Source organism: Caloenas nicobarica, chromosome 4 (genome assembly GCF_036013445.1).
Source record: "Caloenas nicobarica isolate bCalNic1 chromosome 4, bCalNic1.hap1, whole genome shotgun sequence".
Taxonomy (NCBI): domain Eukaryota; kingdom Metazoa; phylum Chordata; class Aves; order Columbiformes; family Columbidae; genus Caloenas; species Caloenas nicobarica.
The window spans coordinates 15,380,400-15,398,248 of record NC_088248.1 but is presented as its reverse complement, the minus strand read 5'-3'; the positions used below and the strand labels follow the sequence as shown (position 1 = coordinate 15,398,248).

The 17,849-nt window shown below is 42.7% G+C and overlaps 1 protein-coding gene across 1 annotated transcript; it reads left to right on the top strand.

Moving 5' to 3' along the window:
* The first annotated feature begins 5,313 nt into the window (after positions 1 to 5,313).
* PGRMC2 (progesterone receptor membrane component 2) lies at positions 5,314 to 17,752 on the top strand. The gene is made up of 3 exons (XM_065633840.1): positions 5,314 to 5,680; positions 15,640 to 15,795; positions 16,541 to 17,752. Exons 1-3 carry the CDS (start codon positions 5,314 to 5,316, stop codon positions 16,636 to 16,638), a joined length of 621 nt encoding a protein of 206 aa, XP_065489912.1. The 3' UTR covers positions 16,639 to 17,752.
* Positions 17,753 to 17,849: the final 97 nt, after the last annotated feature.

Below are 17,849 nucleotides of genomic sequence, written 5' to 3'. Positions count from 1 at the left end.
TAAGGAGTTCAAATGATTTTCTGACTTTAATTCTACATTTTACACAGAGTACTTCATTATCTATAGTGCCACACACTACCAGTGCTAAGGCAAGGATACTCACATCTGAGCTCATGAACTGCAATGTATCAGCAAAGAGTCTGCTTCTCAACCCTCCAGACAGGTCTTATCCCAAATTTCCTTGCTACACTCTTATGTCTGTGTAACTTGCTATTTTTGTATTGTGTTCCTTTATGGAGACCTGCTAAAGAATATTCTGCAGCTTTTACGTAGTGTCCATACTTTGTGCAGATATACCCCACAATACAATGAGTCCTGGGCATTTAGTATTTGCCCTATAAACATCTACAGTCAAATATGAAAGCACAGTTAGTGTAGAAGCATGCCCTATTTATAACGAAAACCTGTCTTCTTGCACATGGGTTGCTATGGCCGAAGGCCTGCCTGGGTGCTTTCTCTGCTGTTTCACTACAGTCTAATTATTGCAGTTCTGAAATTAGTATTTGAAAACACAGCTGCATACATACAGTTGCAAATATCCCAAACTACCCGTATTGTTAAAAACCTGCCTCTGCAAATGCATTGGCATTTAAATGTACTCTAGTATACAAGTCAGTAATTTACACGACCAGATTTGGAGTAATATATGCCAAGAGCCATGGTGAGGCCAAGAGCTGAGAGCCCGAGTAACTTGAGCTTTCCATTTTTGAAGGAAAGCTGCTCTCAGCTCCTACACCAAGCTGAGCTCCAGTTTCAGCAAATCCAGCTCTGTCTCTGTAGCAAGGCATCACCAGATACTCAGCTGGCCAGTGCCTGACTGGTGCTCACAGGTTTCTGCTAGTCCCAGTCTGTCCTATAGAGACTTCTCTGTGAAGCGCACTATTAGACAGAGGAACTTTATAATGGATGAACAAAATCAAATCATTTTGTTAGAGATCAACGTTATATATTTCTGTGATATTGTAACCAGGCACTTCACATATCACAAAGACTAAGAAATAATCGTAGACTTTTTACCAATGAAAAGTTGAGCCCCATTCCAGCAACTGTGAAGAATATTAACTCTGTCCCAGCCAAAACCAGCACAATGTGTTGATATGAATCTCCCTATACGGCTATTCATACTATATTTTCAAATTTTTGAAAGAAATTCCTGAATAACTTGAATGCATTCAGCATCCCTTTATTAAAAGGCCCTGTGGCATGATATTAAAAATTATAGATAGGTCTACATGTAGCACTTAAAATATATATGAAATAAAAATGTAAGCAGATACTATTTTGAAATAAGACATCAAGCATTGCACTGATCTCAATGGTAAGCATTTACAAGCTGTATCAGCTAAAACCAGAATTATTAGTGCATCCCATACATTAAGGTGGGTTTAAAAATACCCAAAATCGATTCAGCTGATTGATTGTTCTGTTATTCCAAGCTTACTGAGGTATCTCTGCATTCCTTCACACACAGTTCACCTCCTAATCTGTCCTGAACATAGCCTGTCTTTGCATTTTATGTTTGATCAGCTTCAAAATCAATGGAAAATAAACTTTAGCCATGATAGTGTCTTGTATCACAGTTCAATTTCTTTTGCTAAAATTGTGTTCTCATTGTGCTTTTCACCGAGTTCAGTCTTCTTTCCAGAGACTGTAATAAGCAGTATTTGAAAAGAAAAAGTGAAGAATATAACTCTGAGTTGAGGCATTCACCTCCTAATGGAAAAGTTATCCAGAAGCATCCTACCTGCTCCTCTCTAAAAAAAGTTAGGGAATTATTTCATACATGGAGCAAAGCGGCCACTGATCTATTTGTGAAATTCTTAGGACAAAGGTGCAATAGTCAGCCATAGTGTATCTGGCACGTTATAACACAGAAGGCTCTATTCTGAAGAAGAAAATGCATACTGATGTAGGGAAACACTGAACATCTAACACCAGTGAGCAAATAACTGTAAAGGATACTACTGTTTTTTCCCTATTTCTAGAACAAATCATGCCAGATGTGGCAGAGACACTCCTATGAAAGCCAATGGCTATTAACCTCCAAGAACTAGAGGATAAACAAGTAACAATAGACGAGACTGCACATGAATATAGCTACAAATTATTCCTTTTCTATGTATTCTTCAAATTGTTAGGCAAAAAAAAAAACCCACTAAAGCTATAACATATGTAATTAGAAACTTGGTAATATTTTTTCAGGGCTCACTAGGCTCTTTCTGGAAAACTGTGATACGTAAGTACTATTTAGTTTGCTCTTCACGCCAAATCTGTATGAATCAATCAGCTGTGCACTAATTTCAGTATTTCCAAAAGTAATGGAGTTTTTTTCACAGGTAATCCAGAACACCCGATTTTCCTTTCACTCCTCTAATCATACTGCTGTAATTACCCCACTGACACTCTCAATTATATACATCAGCAACACCTGAGCTCCCAGTCAGGGCTCAGGATCTATGACAGCTGGCCGTCACTGAGATCAAGATAAGATTTGGTCACACCAAAAGAACCACAAAGAAGTGCACATAAACAGCAGAGGCACCACAGTAATGCAAAGGGACTTTCTGGGCACCCTGTAGGTTTTTAGAACAAAACTTCTATACTCTAGGGGGACAGACCTTTTGTCTTGGCAAACTAAAAACAGGTGAGGAATAAACACTGGAAGCAATCATAGTGGAGAAACTGGTTTTTTTGTGGTATTTCTCTGGCAGGTAAAGCTAACAGAACATTAAGAAAATTTGACTGCAGTCTACCCCAAGACAGGAAGACATTTGCTTGCCATATTTGCCTTAGCAGACCAAGAGTGCCTCTGTTGTCTAATGAAGTGTTCTGGCATTGAAGGTGCCTGCAGCTGCACTGGGACCTTTGCTTCTTTGGCACTCAGTACGTGGACTTGCCCAAGGTGCACCCCTACATGGGGACAACCAGCTGCTCTTTCTCCGGTTCAGAACCTATGCGTATTCAGTGGCTTCTTTCTGCTAGGTTTGGAAATGTTCTATACTTAGTGTATTTAGTATTCAAATTATATTATTTCTAACGTATTTGTGTATTTTCTAGTGTATAAATTGTTTCAAGTTAAATTCTTCTCAACTCAGTCTTTCAAACGATTCCATTTCCTGAGGGCACATTCTGGGAACTCCTCTTGGTTTCCAGCTCTTATCTGGTGATCAAAAAATAGCCACCATTTTGCTGTGCTAGATCCAAGGCTCGCAGAAGTAAATCAAGGTATTCTAGCTGAGCCCACGTGGCAATACAATATCCAAAGAAGGCAGCCAGAACAGACAAATAAAGGCTAGAACACTTACAGTAGCCATGCTAAATTCTGAAATAATTCCCTCCAGAATACAGCAGAACACCACATTCATGCAGTGGGAAAACACATGCTTTCAAAGGAATTTCTAAAATAATCTAGCCAGTCTGTATGAATTTGGAGGCAAGACTGTGGTAGGAAGATGGGCAAACATACTTTACATCTCTTACTGCTTGTTTTTGTTTTCTGAACCCATCTTTAAAACACAAAGGAAGAGAACATAGTAAGATGTTGTGGAAAATCTAAACTAAGCCCATGAGGGAAGGAAATCCAGAGGTAAGAGCACAACTCCGCCTTTTCTGACCTGCACTGTAGCTGTACCCAGACAATCCAGACATATTACAATTCCGTGATATAACCTGTTGCTAACTACAACCAAGCTGTGACTTGTTGAGATAAAAGGACTTTCTTAATAGAGTTTACTCACACATATATTAAACAGACCCTACTTGGTTAAGGGGAATAGTAGTAGTATTTTAGTGGCAGGTGTTTAATTGGCAAGAACTTTATCCTGTTTCCTCATCAAGGCAGTTAATGCTGAACTGGCTCAGAGGACAGAAGATTACATACCTAATTATCACACAGGGTGTCAAGCACTCAGAGCTTTATGTAAATGCTAAGCATCATTGACGTTATTTTCTACTGGCTTGAGTCTCTTGCACTACCAGTCTTTGTGAAAACATTTGAGTTTTCCAACTTTCGTGGCCGAGTTACGTAATTGTGACCTGTTCTTAATGCTGATAGTACTAAGCAGGAGTACTTCAGCCCACACGGTTGCACGGGATAACGTTTCGAAGTCCAAAGTTCTCCTTGTACCACATTCCAAGGGCAGGGAGAGTGGCTGACCCTGGCTAATGCTCCCTAGGCCCAACTACACATCTGTAGCACAGCTCTTCAGCATCATCTGATGAGACAGACAGTTTTGCTTGGGAGCAAATTCACAAAATGAAAGGAACAAAAGCACTAAATTCTGTCCAGGTCTTTGTCTTGTCTGCAGCTGTGTGGTCCTAATGAGATGACCTACATGCACCCACTCTCTTTGAAAATAATCTTTCAGTCTTTCTCCTCATGTAACTGAGCAAACTCACTCCTAGGCATGAGTTGTATTCCAAGATACAGTAAAGCCATCTATGTGCTGCCACTGCTTTATTTCACAGCACAAGGAGTAATTCTGGTGGACTAGCCTACTGTTACTCATCATCCCGTTTTCTGACAAGAAAAAACAGCAAGGTATGTTTACCCTAAACAGTGAAGCGCACCAAGCAGCCCCCGGGGCCACCTCCCAAGGTTTCCCGCCAAGACTGGCAGCTGCGGCACCTCAGGGACACGCCTGCGTTGGCTCCAGCAGGCAGCAAAAACCCCTCCGCACCGGAGCTCTGGGCAGACGCGCCGCTTACTCAGCAACCGCCGAAAGGTCGCTGCTCCACGGCGGCAAACACCGCCGGCCTTCGACCCCTTCCCCCGCCGGGGAAGCGTGCGCGGCCTGCAACCCGCCCCGCGGCCCCAACGCGCGGCCCCGCGGCGCTCACAGGCCGCCGCCCTCAGTCCCCCCGCAGCGAGCGCGGCGCCGCCTCCTCCCCGCGTTCTGCCGTCGCTGCGGCGGGGGCGGCGGGGCAGCGGCTGAGGGGAGGCGCGGGCGGGCGGCCGTTGAACGGCCGATGAGGCGCTTACACCGCGCGAGACCCGCCGCCCTGCCCTGCCCGCCCCTCGCGCTCCCGCCAACGCCACCTGGCCGCGCGCGGGGCGCTGGGAAAACGCGCAGGCGCCCTGGCGGCCACGGCACGGCCTCTCGCGAGCAGAGGCGGTTGGGCTGGCGGGGCGTGTCCGCTCCCAATTCGCCCGCGGGGCGCGAGCCTGCCGGGGGCGGGGCCGTCTGTCCCGAGCACCAATGGGAAGCGGGGAGCGGCGGGCGGGGGCGGGGCGTGGCGCGGCGGCTGCCTCTCGTCTCTCCTGGGCGGGAGCGGGGCGGGGCCGTCGGGCGGGCGGGCGCTGGGCTGGCAGTGATGGCGGACGATCGAGATGGGAGGTTAAGGACTGAGGGGAGCAGCGACGGCAGCGGCTCAGGCGGGGGGGGCGCGGGGGACCCGCCGGCCGGTGCGGCGGCAGTGGGCGGCGAGATGCTGCTGAACGTGGGGCTGCTGGCGCTGGCGCTGCTGGCGGCCTACCGGCTGTACCTGCGCTGGGGGACGCGGAGCGGGCCGGGGGGCGCGGCCCAGCAGAACCAGGCCGCGGCTCTGCCGCGCATGAAGCGGCGGGATTTCTCCCTGGAGCAGCTGCGCGAATTCGACGGTACCCGCAACCCCCGCATCCTGCTGGCTGTCAACGGCAAAGTCTTCGACGTGACCAAAGGCAGCAAGTTCTACGGGCCCGGTGAGACACCAGCGCGCCGGGGCCTGGGGGGGGGTCCCTCGGCGGCCGCCTCGCTCCCACCCACTCTCCCGCCGTGCCGGGCGAGGGCTCCGCGCCTCCTCCGGGCTGCCCGCCGCGTTCCTGGCGGGAGGCAGAGGCGGCGCTGGGAAGGACAGCGGGGATGTGCCGCGGCGGGCGCGCCCTGCCCCGCCGCCCCGGGCTGTGTGCTGGCGGCGCCCGGGCCGCACCCGCGCCCCGGGGGCGGTGGGTTTCAGAGAGGCCTCGCGGCGTCCCGGCGCTGGTGGCCCCTCTCGGGCCCTGCGTTTATCTCGGGCGGGCGGCCCCGCGCTCCCCGGCCGCACGCGTGATGGGGCCGCCGGCTGCCCGCGGGGTGTCAGAGGGGAACCAGCCGTGCGAGCCGCGACCTGTCGCTGCGGCCCGCAGCCCCGCGGTCCGCCTGCCTGGGGCCGTTCTGCAGTGTTAGACAGGTGATGCAAAACGGGTCTCGGTTCTGTTCAGGCTTCCATCACACATCCAGTTTTCTGGTTGCCTAGATTCGGATGTGCAATGTTTAATTTTTTTTTCCCTGTCTTTTCTAGTAGGTTTCCCAAGTGCAACTGAGCAATGATTCCTTCATTCTAGCTCTTATGGTTCAGGAAAGAAAACAAACCCCACACAAAGCAAGAAAACAACAGCTGATTACTTATTTAAAGGTGCAAATGACATATTGAGTATGAATTTTAGTCAGGATAGAGGCAAGCAGGGAGAGCCCGGGGACTGATCTGTTGCTACCATTGAGAAGAGTGCAGAAATCAACATAAATACAGAAAATAGAGTTCTTTGGAGCAGAAATGTATACTTTAAAGGTTCTGAAAAGTATGCTTCAAATGCAATGTTATGTTTCTGTTTTCTTATTGTGGGTTGTGAAACTGCAGCATATTTTCTTCTAATAAACAGTGTTCTTAATAATGAGCTGGATAAACTTACTAGTGAGCACTGTGTTCAAATCTGATGCCAAACAAAATGAGGGTTATGATTGCTGATAATTTTCTTCCTTAAACAATGGTGGTTTGGAAAACTTGATCTAATAAAATTATGCAGGAGTTTTTGTAGTAGGTATTGTGAATGTCCTCGTATGAGGGGTGGAGGAAAGAGAAGATACTCCCTCCTCACCCCCCAAAATAGCTGAAGTTAAGTAATTATTATTTTATAATCTTGGGTTACAAAAATAAAAATATGAAATGGACATGTTACAAGTCTTTGGTTCTTACCAGGGAAGTGACAAGCAGTTGTATAGTTCAGTTGGGCTAGCATTTTGTAATTCTTGTTATCCTCAAATTTTGTGGTACCAGCTCTGCTACCAGTCACAGAAGTTGAGACTGAAATTTTCTGACTGGATACTATAAAAGTTAACATGAAATCTTAACTGCCTTGCCATGCCTTATTTTGCTTATTGACTAGTAAAGCTGAGGAAGTGTAGTCTGGTGCGCTGCAGCTTTCATGACATTGAATTTGGCTTGTTCTTTTGGCTTTCTCACTTCAGGGGTTTTTAAACTGAGACCTATCTGCTGATATAAAATGCATGTAATACATATGCTACATGAAACTTAAAACATAAGTAAATTTACAGATCGCTTCATAAATTATTCCGTGAAATAATACTGAACCATAAACATTCACTTTAATGTGTATCAAACATAAATTAAGTTTTAGACTCTTCACTGTAGATGTAATCACTAGGTCATGTCTTCAACCTCTGCAGGTCTATTACTGTGAGGAAGCTAAAGCTTTATGTTATAGGACATGTCTGCTTTTTTGATAACTGGCAGCCGCTGATTTTCCTAAAGCAGTGCTTCCAGTTTTTCATGGAGAGGAACAAAGGCTTTTTTTTGGCTTTGTTTTGTTTTCCCCACCCCCCCATAGTGAAATATTGCCTTTTTATAACAGAACTGACATCATCTTTGCCTGTCAGATCTCTGTTACTTGGGACCATGCACATTAGGATAGTGATGCTCAACCTGTGCATTATTGGCTGTGTGTTCTGCCAAATGTCTTGATTTTTGAATCGTGCTGACATGGCTTCCCTGTATGGATGGATGTTGGGGAATATTTTCTTGCAACTGTTTCGTGGCTGAAAAGAAGAAAAGCTAGTAGGTGGTTTGCAGGCCCTGAAAGATCCTGAGAAGAGTTATGTGGAAAAGTCTTCTACAGCTGGTTGAGAAAGTCTTTTCAGAAAGACTTCAGTCAGAGCAGCCAGATATCCACAGCAGTTCTCTAGGTAATTTTATGGCTCATAGCTGGCGTATAGCACGAGGAGTGCAAAGCACGCCAACAAAGCCATGGCCACATTTTGTTTAACAGAAGAAACAGTTGAGGGCACTGGCTTTGCTGACATTGCAGGCTCGGACTGTGAGCCTTTTGTACTTTGAGGTACTGATGTGAAATAGTGCTTCAGCGTTGAGGGTGGCAAAAAGCATTGGCTGAGGGCTCACTATCAAATCTTAAGTGTATCTTTTTGGGGTAAGGCTGAATAATGTGGCTGTCTCAGAAGGCTTCTGATGTCTTGAAATTAAGGTCTGGGTTTTTTTCTTCACTGTAGTTTGGATGCAAAGGCGTTCCTTACTTTTCTGCTTATAGCAGAAGCCTAAAAATGCATGGAAATGTCATCTAGTCTGAATTTTTGTCCAGCAGTTGGTATTGCATTAAAACATCCACCAAGCTTCTGATTTTATTAGCAGCTCTCCTGTTTTTAAGTTTCCACGTACTGAATCCTGTTATATTTTGGTGTGTTCCCATGAAGAGCCCTTTACATACATACAGTTAAGATTTTTTTAAATGGATAGATCATTCAAGTTATCCTTTCAAACAGCCATGATTGAAAACCTCAGTTTCTTGAACATTTAATCAAAATGTTTTCCTAATGTTTTGGTCTTCCTCATGTTGTCGTCTTTAAGCCCTCCACAATTTATCTCATTAGTATCCTATTAGTCTTTGGTATGTTTAAGGCATTTTAGCTAAGTGCAAGAAAAGATTATATCACACATTTAACTGACTGTGCCACCAAAAATCACTTTGCTTAGATTGAACTCTTAACTTAAAACTTTACTTGCCGAGTTCTTTTCCAAAAGGCTGCTTCCTCGGATAGTCCTGTGTCCTGCAAGGATACTATTTGTTTCAACACTTCACTTGCAGTTGTATTAAATACCACCTCCATTTGTGCCCAAATGAGTCAGTGTCCTAGAATGCTTTGCTTGGTTATTAATGTTAATTAATTACTTTTCCATTTATCCCCCTCAAACTCTAAAAGAGATAAAATAAACAATTAGTGGCTCACTATTTAAAAAAATCATGGAACTGGGAGTTATTTCCCCATCTGTAATCACATCTCATGACTTGGACTCTAATGATTAATGCACAGTGTGTGCTGTGTTGGGTTTATATCCTTATAATGAGAGATAGTTGTTACTGTTTCATTTATTGCAACATTTAATTTCATGTTTGTTTGCATCAAGATTCCTGGTAGCATGTTGGTCAATAGAAGGGCATAGTATGACTTAAATGCTAACTATTAAGATTTGTAAACATTACTTTAAATTGGCATGCCAACATAATGCTGTAAACAGGTTTTGATTAATTTATCAAATGCTTTGCGCAGTTATGAAAAATATACAGCTTTGAGCATGACAAAACAAGATTATATGCAGTCTAGTGTATACAGCTGTTCCACATCACTTCTTGCTTCTTAATGTTTTGCGACTAAAAAAAAAAATCAATTTCCTGTCTTTGCTGCAATACATTGTCACTGTCAACTCATTTCTCATCCCACTCTCGTCTTTCAAAGTGTCATGAAGATTTCTGCTTCCAGATTGCCAAGGGGAATAGATTAGGTAGTAGTAGTTCCTTCCACAAAAACTTCCGACATAGTTCATTTTTCATTAGGGGAAAATTAGCTTTATTTCATGTTGCCAATTCAGTTAAGAACTGAATACATCCTTTACAAGAGCATAGGCAGAGCGAAGTGTTACAGAGGGATGTCATATATGTTCTGTCTGGAGAATTCTGTTAAGAACACAGCAGGTTGAGGGTTTACAGGTAAGTACAGAGTGTAAGACTGGGGGCAAAGAAGTGCTTCCTGGAAGGTGTGTACCTTCTCAGAGATTTTGATGTTTGTCAGCTCTTTGGTGTCTTGGAGGTGTCTCTTGCCCTAGGACTCAGCTTTTCAAAGAAACTGTTTCTGGATAAATAAGCTAAGTTCCTACTAGAAGTAGTAAAACTAAGGAAGTATATTCATGCCTACTGGCAAGAGGTGGCTTCCATGCTCCATGCCAAGGGAGTAGTGCCCTTGCCACCAGGATGAGTGGGTTGTTCTAAGCCCCCAGTGGACGTTCACGGAGAGCAGCAGCCAGTAAAGTGGTGTTGTGCATCACTCTGTCGCCTCCTCTGCTCCTGCTTTGTATGTCTGTCAGCTCGCTCTCTCTTTTTTTTTTTAATAACCTGAATATATTCCTTTAAACCTGAACAACTGTGCGTTTGATAAAAGGTCTGCCCGGGTAAATCCCTAGTTCCTATTTAAGTCATTCAGGTTTCAGTAGCTTGTGGTTTGAGGGGTCTAATGGAGCAGGTAGCTCAAAGCAAAATGTAGTATGATGTGGTAGTGTCATAATTGTTAATAATACATAGATGTTAAATCCAGTATGTAGCTCTCTTTCAGTTAGAAGAACCTGGCTGGTATTGTTTGCCTTATTATGGAATAAACTAGTAGTCAGCACATTGCACCAAAGCCACATACAGGATCTAGATCCTTGTTGAGTGTGGAGCTGTCTTCCAGGAATCTCCTGACTGCACTGCTCGTTGTCTGCCCTTTTAGTTGAAATTGGGTGACTGATTCTTGCGCTTTATTCTCAGAATTAAAAATGAAGGAAGAGAGAGTGAGGCCCTCTGGTCTTGTGCCTAAGAAGTCAAGTTTAGACCCCTCTTTCTAACCAGTACTCAGCATGTAGTCTTTGTGGATCGCTCTCTTAAGAACATATATTTTTGATGCAAGCCATAACTTAAAATTGACCCAAATCTTTCCTTTCATGTGAATCTGGAGCAGTAAAGTTAAAATTATGTCACCCTGAATTCCCAGTGATAAATGTTATTAGAAAGCTGCTGCTTTCAAGGTGCATCTCAAAATGGCTTTTTGTCTAATTTGTAGCTTTGTCATTCCTTCATAAAATAAGAAACACTGAACAAACTTGTCAGGATTCAGATGGAAAATTTTAAACAGTGGAGATTTTGCTTTGATTTGGAGCAGGAAAGGTAAACGAAGTGGTAGAATCCAGCAGCTGTCAGTAACTTCTTGGTCTGTTTCCCTTTGTTGCTTTAGCTTATATTAAAGGAGAGATTAGTCTATTTGTCTGCGGTTTAAGAAATGTTGTCCATGAATTTCTAAGCTTCGGACAAACCGGTCTTTATTTCCAGTGGCTGCATGGAACCCACAGATGCAAAGAACATCTGGTATGCTTTGCATATTTGGTGGTGGCTTGGGAGTGCCCTTTAACTGTTTGAAGAAACTAAAGCTGTTGTAAAGTTGAACTGTTAACCTGTGTGGCTTCCTCAAAGAACTTGTATGGGTCTTGTGAGAATGAGTACAGTTCTTAGATTAAAATATCACTTAATTAGATAAAAAGTCCACACACAGTGATGTGTGGTGCAGTCCCTGTGCTCACAGTCAGCGCACTCCAAAGGTCAGTGTACAATGTCCACCTTCATTTCTGGTCTTGGAGCGATAGTCCAGGGTGTTCTGTAAGACTGGTATAGAACTGAAATGGTCAGGTAGTTTCTTTGGTACACCAAGAATATCTACTAAAAATTTGAACACCCGCATAGGTTTTGGGGAAGTTGTTGGCCAAACCAATTGAAAATTGACGCACATGGTGTTCCAAGGTCCAGTTTAGCCTGTTTTGGACCAAGTGACTAGAAGCAGTGCTCCCAGATAAAAACTTCACCTTGGACAGCTTTATATCTCACATTTTTAGATACAGTGCTTTAATGTTAAGTTTATTTTTCTTCACCTGCTGTTGTTTTAGAGTGTCTGCAAAGAGAAATTAAATCTTCGTTTGAGAACTGTAAGAGGGCTAGGAGGTAAATCCTGAGTGCAGGAACTGGAAAGGCATTTTTACTGGCTGAAGAGCTTGATTTTGCAAGTTCTCAAGCTGCCCAGTTCATTTGTGAATAAAGATGAAAGTCAGGCTGGAACAAGATGTGGAATTCATCCAGGTGGCCAGATTTTTAACTGGATTCTGAAAAAAAGTGAGGATCTGTGCTTCCTGTGAGTGGTAGCTCGTGGTGGGCAGCAATGTTTTGCATGTGTTGTACCTTAGAGAGGGGCTTTATACAGGGCAGAGGTGTAAGGTAAATTAGGTCTTTATACAGGGAGAAGAGGCAGGGGATAGATGTGGAGATACACGGGCAAATATGTAGTCTTGATAACTGTTTGGTTTCAGCGCGAAAATAAACAAAGGCTCTGGAACAGTGTTTAAATATGTGAAAGCAATGATGGGAAGAAAAGCATTCTTCAAGGAAAAAGAATTGCCTTCATGTAAGGCTCATAACTATGTGTAGCCAAGTAACATGTAGCAGACATGTTTTAAAAGGGTTTTGATACTTCCCTGGCTTTTGTTGTTCCACGATGCCAAATACGAATGGGAAGAGAATTTTTTAAAGAAATATTTTACTATGAAATAGCTAATTTGGGGGCACAGCAAAAGAACACCACTGAAATTTTGTGATAGGCTCTCAAAAAATCAGTTTGGTCTACATGCTGATGTTAATAGCATCTCTTTTTACAATCTCTTCAGTATGTAAATCATGTCATGGTGCGATCAATTATTTAGAACAGGAGCCGGTCTAAATAGGTAGGCAGACAAAAGGAAAGAAAAGAAGGACTATAGGTAGGGTTTACAGAGTAAATTGCATCTGGTCATGAAAGAACTCTGTGGGAGCACTTCTAGGGTTGCACTGCTGTCTCTACCTCGGCATCACGTACTTGAAGCATGTTTTCTCCTGGGGTTCTCTCTGCTGGCACCTTCCTGGATGCTTCTCCAAGCGCAACAAAATCCAATATGCGAAACACCTTTTCAAGATTGTTGAACCAGTATTTATATAAAAGTGAATAACAGACTAGGGCTTATAGCAAAACCCCAGACGTGTATAATCTATGTTAATATAAAATACTGTACTTAATCTCTGTGTAAAAGTATCTGAATGGAAACTTTAAATCTAGAAATAGATTGCTCATACTGAGATCTCTGAACTTCCGCTTTAGCAGCCCTGCAACTAAGGTGAATCCAGGCTTGCACTTTGGTTTTTTTTAATAAGCAAAATTCAATATTTGCCTTTTAGTAAAGGATTAAAGAATGGCACACATTTCTAAGTTACATTTGCAGAGCTGGAATTCAAGATGCTGTCTACCAAGTCCAAAGGCTGTTTTTACTAGAAGCATTCTGTCAAATGCTTGGACCTGGCATGATGGTTTGTCTGTGAGTCCTGAACACTTCCATCCTAAACATGCTAGAATATTAACATTTAAAATACATTTTTAAAAAGGAAAAAAAATGGTTTAATAGCATCTGACATTACAATATATTTGCAGAAATTTTGCATTCATTAATCTTAATGCAAACTGATACATTCTAAAAGCATTGATGCTTTTAAGTATACTATTGAGATGTAAGGGTGTTCAGGGCTTGATACTAATAAATGTAATGTAATTATCTTTTTAATAGAAATAATTGGAAGCAAGGTCGTGGACCCAGAGGTGGCATCTCAGTAGGTGCTGTTAGGGAAGGGGAACAGCGTGCTTTTCTAACTCTGGTTAGCCAGAATTTTGAAAATGTGTTACACAAATAACTAGTAGGGTTTATGGAAAGATGTGTTTTAAACTCTCCAGGGAAAGGAAAAACTGGGGATAAAATACTGTTGGTGGGGACATTAAGTAGCAAGTTATGATTGCTCTGAAGGATTTACTGATTGGGTGTGGTCTTTCTAAAAGCTGTTTATAGCTCCTGTGTTCATTACAAACATCAAAAACTAGATCACTTCAATGATGGCTATTTTGATGTGAAGCAAGACTTTTTGTTTGAAGAAGCTCTCTGTTATGTTGCAAATGATGGCGATCACTACCGCTTACCTTCTTTTATAGCCAGTGACTGAGCATGCAAAATGTGTAGATTAAGTATCTTAGTATAGGATTGATTTCAGTCCCTGAATCTTGTTTTTCAAATAAACATCTAATTCAGGCTACAAATAGGAAGAACAGAGTTCACAAACACTCTTCACTTTGTTTCTCGTGAGTACTGTAAGTGTAGTCCCTGATTCCAGGGCTGGTTATTGGGGATGCTGTTCCTGGAGCTAAATATCTGAAAAGACAAGCACAGAGATGCTGTTAATCATTATGGTCCCCCCTTATGGCCAGATTCATTTCTACAGTGCAAGCTTCCAGTTGATAGTTATCTTGTGAAATTTTGCTTTTAAATCAGTTGGTTTATTTCCAGAGAGACGGGGAAACTGTCTTTGGCGCACAAGACACTTTTCTGTTCTCAGGTTTGACTGTAAGCAGCTTACAATGCCAAGCACTCTGGGGTGGAGAAGCACCACCAGTTCTGGGGAGGACGTAGTTGCTTCTAATCCATACGGTGCTCGGGTTCCCTGCCTCAGGAGCTCTTCCCGCTGCCTTCAGCCTCTCTCAACCCCGAAGTCAATGCCCGGCAAGAGCAGATAGGTGTGGTGGCTGGAGCAAGCGGCCTGGAGGAACCTGGCCTCTCTGAATGAATGATTTCCTATGGCTCGCCCCGCTGCAGAAGAGGTCTGAGGTGCTACAGCGGGCAATAGAGGGGGTGAAGGACAGCGTGTTGCCACTTCCTTGTGTTCATTCTTGCCCATGGGTGCTGCCTTCAGGCTGATGGCCACTGTCGTCTTCTGAGAGGTAAGCCAGAGAAGGCTTCTGGCCTATTGATCTTCAAGTAGTGACCACTCTTTATAATGGCTTGGGCATTTCCCTGGTGCTGAGCTGCTGCAGTTAGTACAGAAAATTTTAAAGTGGGGGGTTTTTGTTTTGTTTTTGGTGTTTTGTTTTGTTTTAATTGAGCTGAATTAAGATATTTGGTTTTAGGTCAAGAAAAGCTAAGATAACAATATGCTCCAAATTCTTTAATTAAAATTCAGGAAAGCCAGTTGCCAACGTTGTCCTGAAAGTTGTTGGTTTGCAAATCATCTAGTTGTCATTGTCATAGTATTTATTTGATAGCCATAGCTCAAAATGTTATGAGCATAGTTGTGCTGCTTTGCATCAGTCAAAAAGCACAAAGGAAGTAGTCATTTTACATTCATAACATGAAGATTTGTGCAGTTTTCAGGAACAACACAGGACATGAATATGGGTGATCTGCTGCCCAGAATAAATTAGGTTATGTCCACAGAAGGACAAAATGTGTCAGAAGATGTGCTGTCTGTCAAGTGTGTAGAAAGTTGTGATGGTTCTACGAGTGAAGTGAAATTATTGATTAGCGCTCTTAGGTTCCATTTATTGATAAAATTCAATGGATTTCTGTAAGATGTCTATACAATTTGGTTCTATTAATGCCTGACTTCTAAGTATTTTATGTTTTGCTTAATAGAAGTACGTTTCTTTTGAATTCCAGCCTCCAGTCTCTTTGGAATTGATATCAAGTGATTTGCATCAAATGGCAGGGATTTTCCCAGATATCCCTTCAAAGCTATTTTCCTGGTACCGCTTTCCTTGGCAGACTTTATCTCCTAGTGACTCTAGAGATTGAATTGCGGTGCTGTTGAACGTCCAACAGCCATCGTGTTCCAAGTGTCCCTGCTCCCATCACTGCAGAAGTTTAATGTATGGCTTTGGCATGCTGTATAAAGAACTGAGATCAGTTACTATAAACAAAGACTTGAAGGTATCGATTTTGTCTTTCTGTTTTCAGAGGGTCCGTATGGAATATTTGCTGGCAGAGATGCCTCCAGGGGACTAGCAACTTTCTGTCTAGATAAAGATGCACTCAGAGATGAATATGATGACCTATCGGACTTAAATGCTGTACAGATGGAAAGTGTCAGAGAGTGGGAAATGCAATTTAAAGGTAAATTATCAAATTAGCAGCACATCTTTAACTTAAGGAAATGCTCGTAATAAAAATGACTGATTTGGGCTTGGGGCAGCTTTTAAAGAGATGTTGACAGCAACATTAATAATGCAATGTAACTTTCTTAGGAAAACACCAGGAATTTCAGGCCAGCCTTTCATAAAGAGGATTCCACTATATCCCACTAGATCTTTTTCAACCTTCTAATTTTATACAAGGAAGCTGTTCTCAGCTCTTCAGCGCAGAATTTCACTCTTGAATCTCAGTGTAGCTCAGCCAGTGGAATTCCTGCTCACAGGCTGTTGGCTTTGGATGCCATTAATTATGATTAAGAGTTGTTTTGGCATGAAGGACTGGACAAGTTTGTCTTGAAATAATTTCTAAAAAATAAAGAAGCATGCCTCTGGAGGGAGGGGGAGTAATTCTTCACATTATTTGAAATCAAAACAGGCTGAGGGCATTTGTGCTGGTTTTAATAGCAGCATTTCCAGCCATTGTTTGATAAAGCTCGCCTGGTTAGCCGTGGAACAATTGAAACAAAGTTCTTGGAGTAGAAAAAGTAGTGAGCAGCAATGGCATCAAGAATGCTTTAGGAGGCTGAGCTTACTGATGAATTGCCATCTATTTTGGTGATTCAGGTCCAGAACCGCAGTTGTAGAAGAAAAAGTGAATTTGCAGCAGTGCAGGCTGGCTAGCAAATGCAGTTGTATTTTATTGTAATGGAATCATAAATCTTTTTCAGAAAAATACGACTACGTAGGTAGACTCCTAAAACCAGGGGAAGAACCATCAGAATACACAGACGAGGAAGATACCAAGGATCACACTAAACAGGAATGAACTTTGTAAACAACCAAAGTCAGGGGCCTTCGGAACTGCAACCTCTTATTCCCCATCACAGAATGTCCTGCATCTTTGGGTACAGTTCATCTGCTGCGAAAAAACATTCAACAGGTTTTGTACAAGAAAAATAATATACTCACAAATGAAGATTTGAATACTAGACATTATTTGTGCTGCCAAACTTTTTGTTGAAGTTTATTTGAAATGTCTGGTTAGGCTTCGTTAGTGAAGAGGGGCCAGGGATTTAAAGTAAAAATGCTATTCCTTTTTATCAGTAAGCTGAAGCCTTCAAATAGTATGTGTTACAAGCTCTCTAAAAGACGTGAGTCTTCAAGCTCAGTGGAAGGTTTGAATCTTGTTTCATGTGTGTCTTCTCCTTCAGCATTACAGATGTACTCATGTACATCAGTATCAGTAGGTTAGACTACTGAAACTGGTGTTAAAATGTGAATTTCCAATTTTGTTTTGTATGTGGGCGTTAGTAGCCCCGGCAGAATACTTCAGTTCTCTAAGAGAAGTCCATGTAGATTAGGATGGGGGTAAAATTCATCCTTTTCTCAAAAGGATTGGGTAAAACTTTTCCTCTGCAACAACTGTTATCTGAAGCTTGCCTCTCCCCCCTTTTCCCATACTCTAAATCAAATCAAATCTTAATCGTGCCTTATTTCGCTTACATAGACTTGAATCGTTTTAAGAGACAGCCCCAAAATTGTGGTTTCATAGTCACTACAAGCAGCATTGAGACTGAAGTTAGAATGTTCTGTTGACTGGAAAAACCTTGATGTCATTCTGTGTATAGAATGTAAAAGAGGAATACTCAGTGTTACTGCCATATGTTAATACTACATATACTTAAATTAGCATTGTGATGGCCAAATGCATACTCTCATGCTTCTTTTTAAGTAATTACAAACACACACAAAAAAAATCACCCTTCTTCCTCTTCCAGAAGCTGCCTAACTTTTGGGAGCACAGCCTTCACACCCCGGAGAGGGAAGGGGCCTGCGCGCGTGTGTCTGTGTGCGTGTCTGAATGCAAGACTTGGGAGGGATTGTTTCTGCAGATATTGTAAATACGAGTACCATTTTAATAAAGCATGTACAATACCAAATGTGCTGTCAGCCTTTATGTAGAAGCTGTTACGCAGAACTGGAGTTGATGGAATACCAAGTGAGGCAAAGAAGTCTCCGATATGAAACATCCACCGC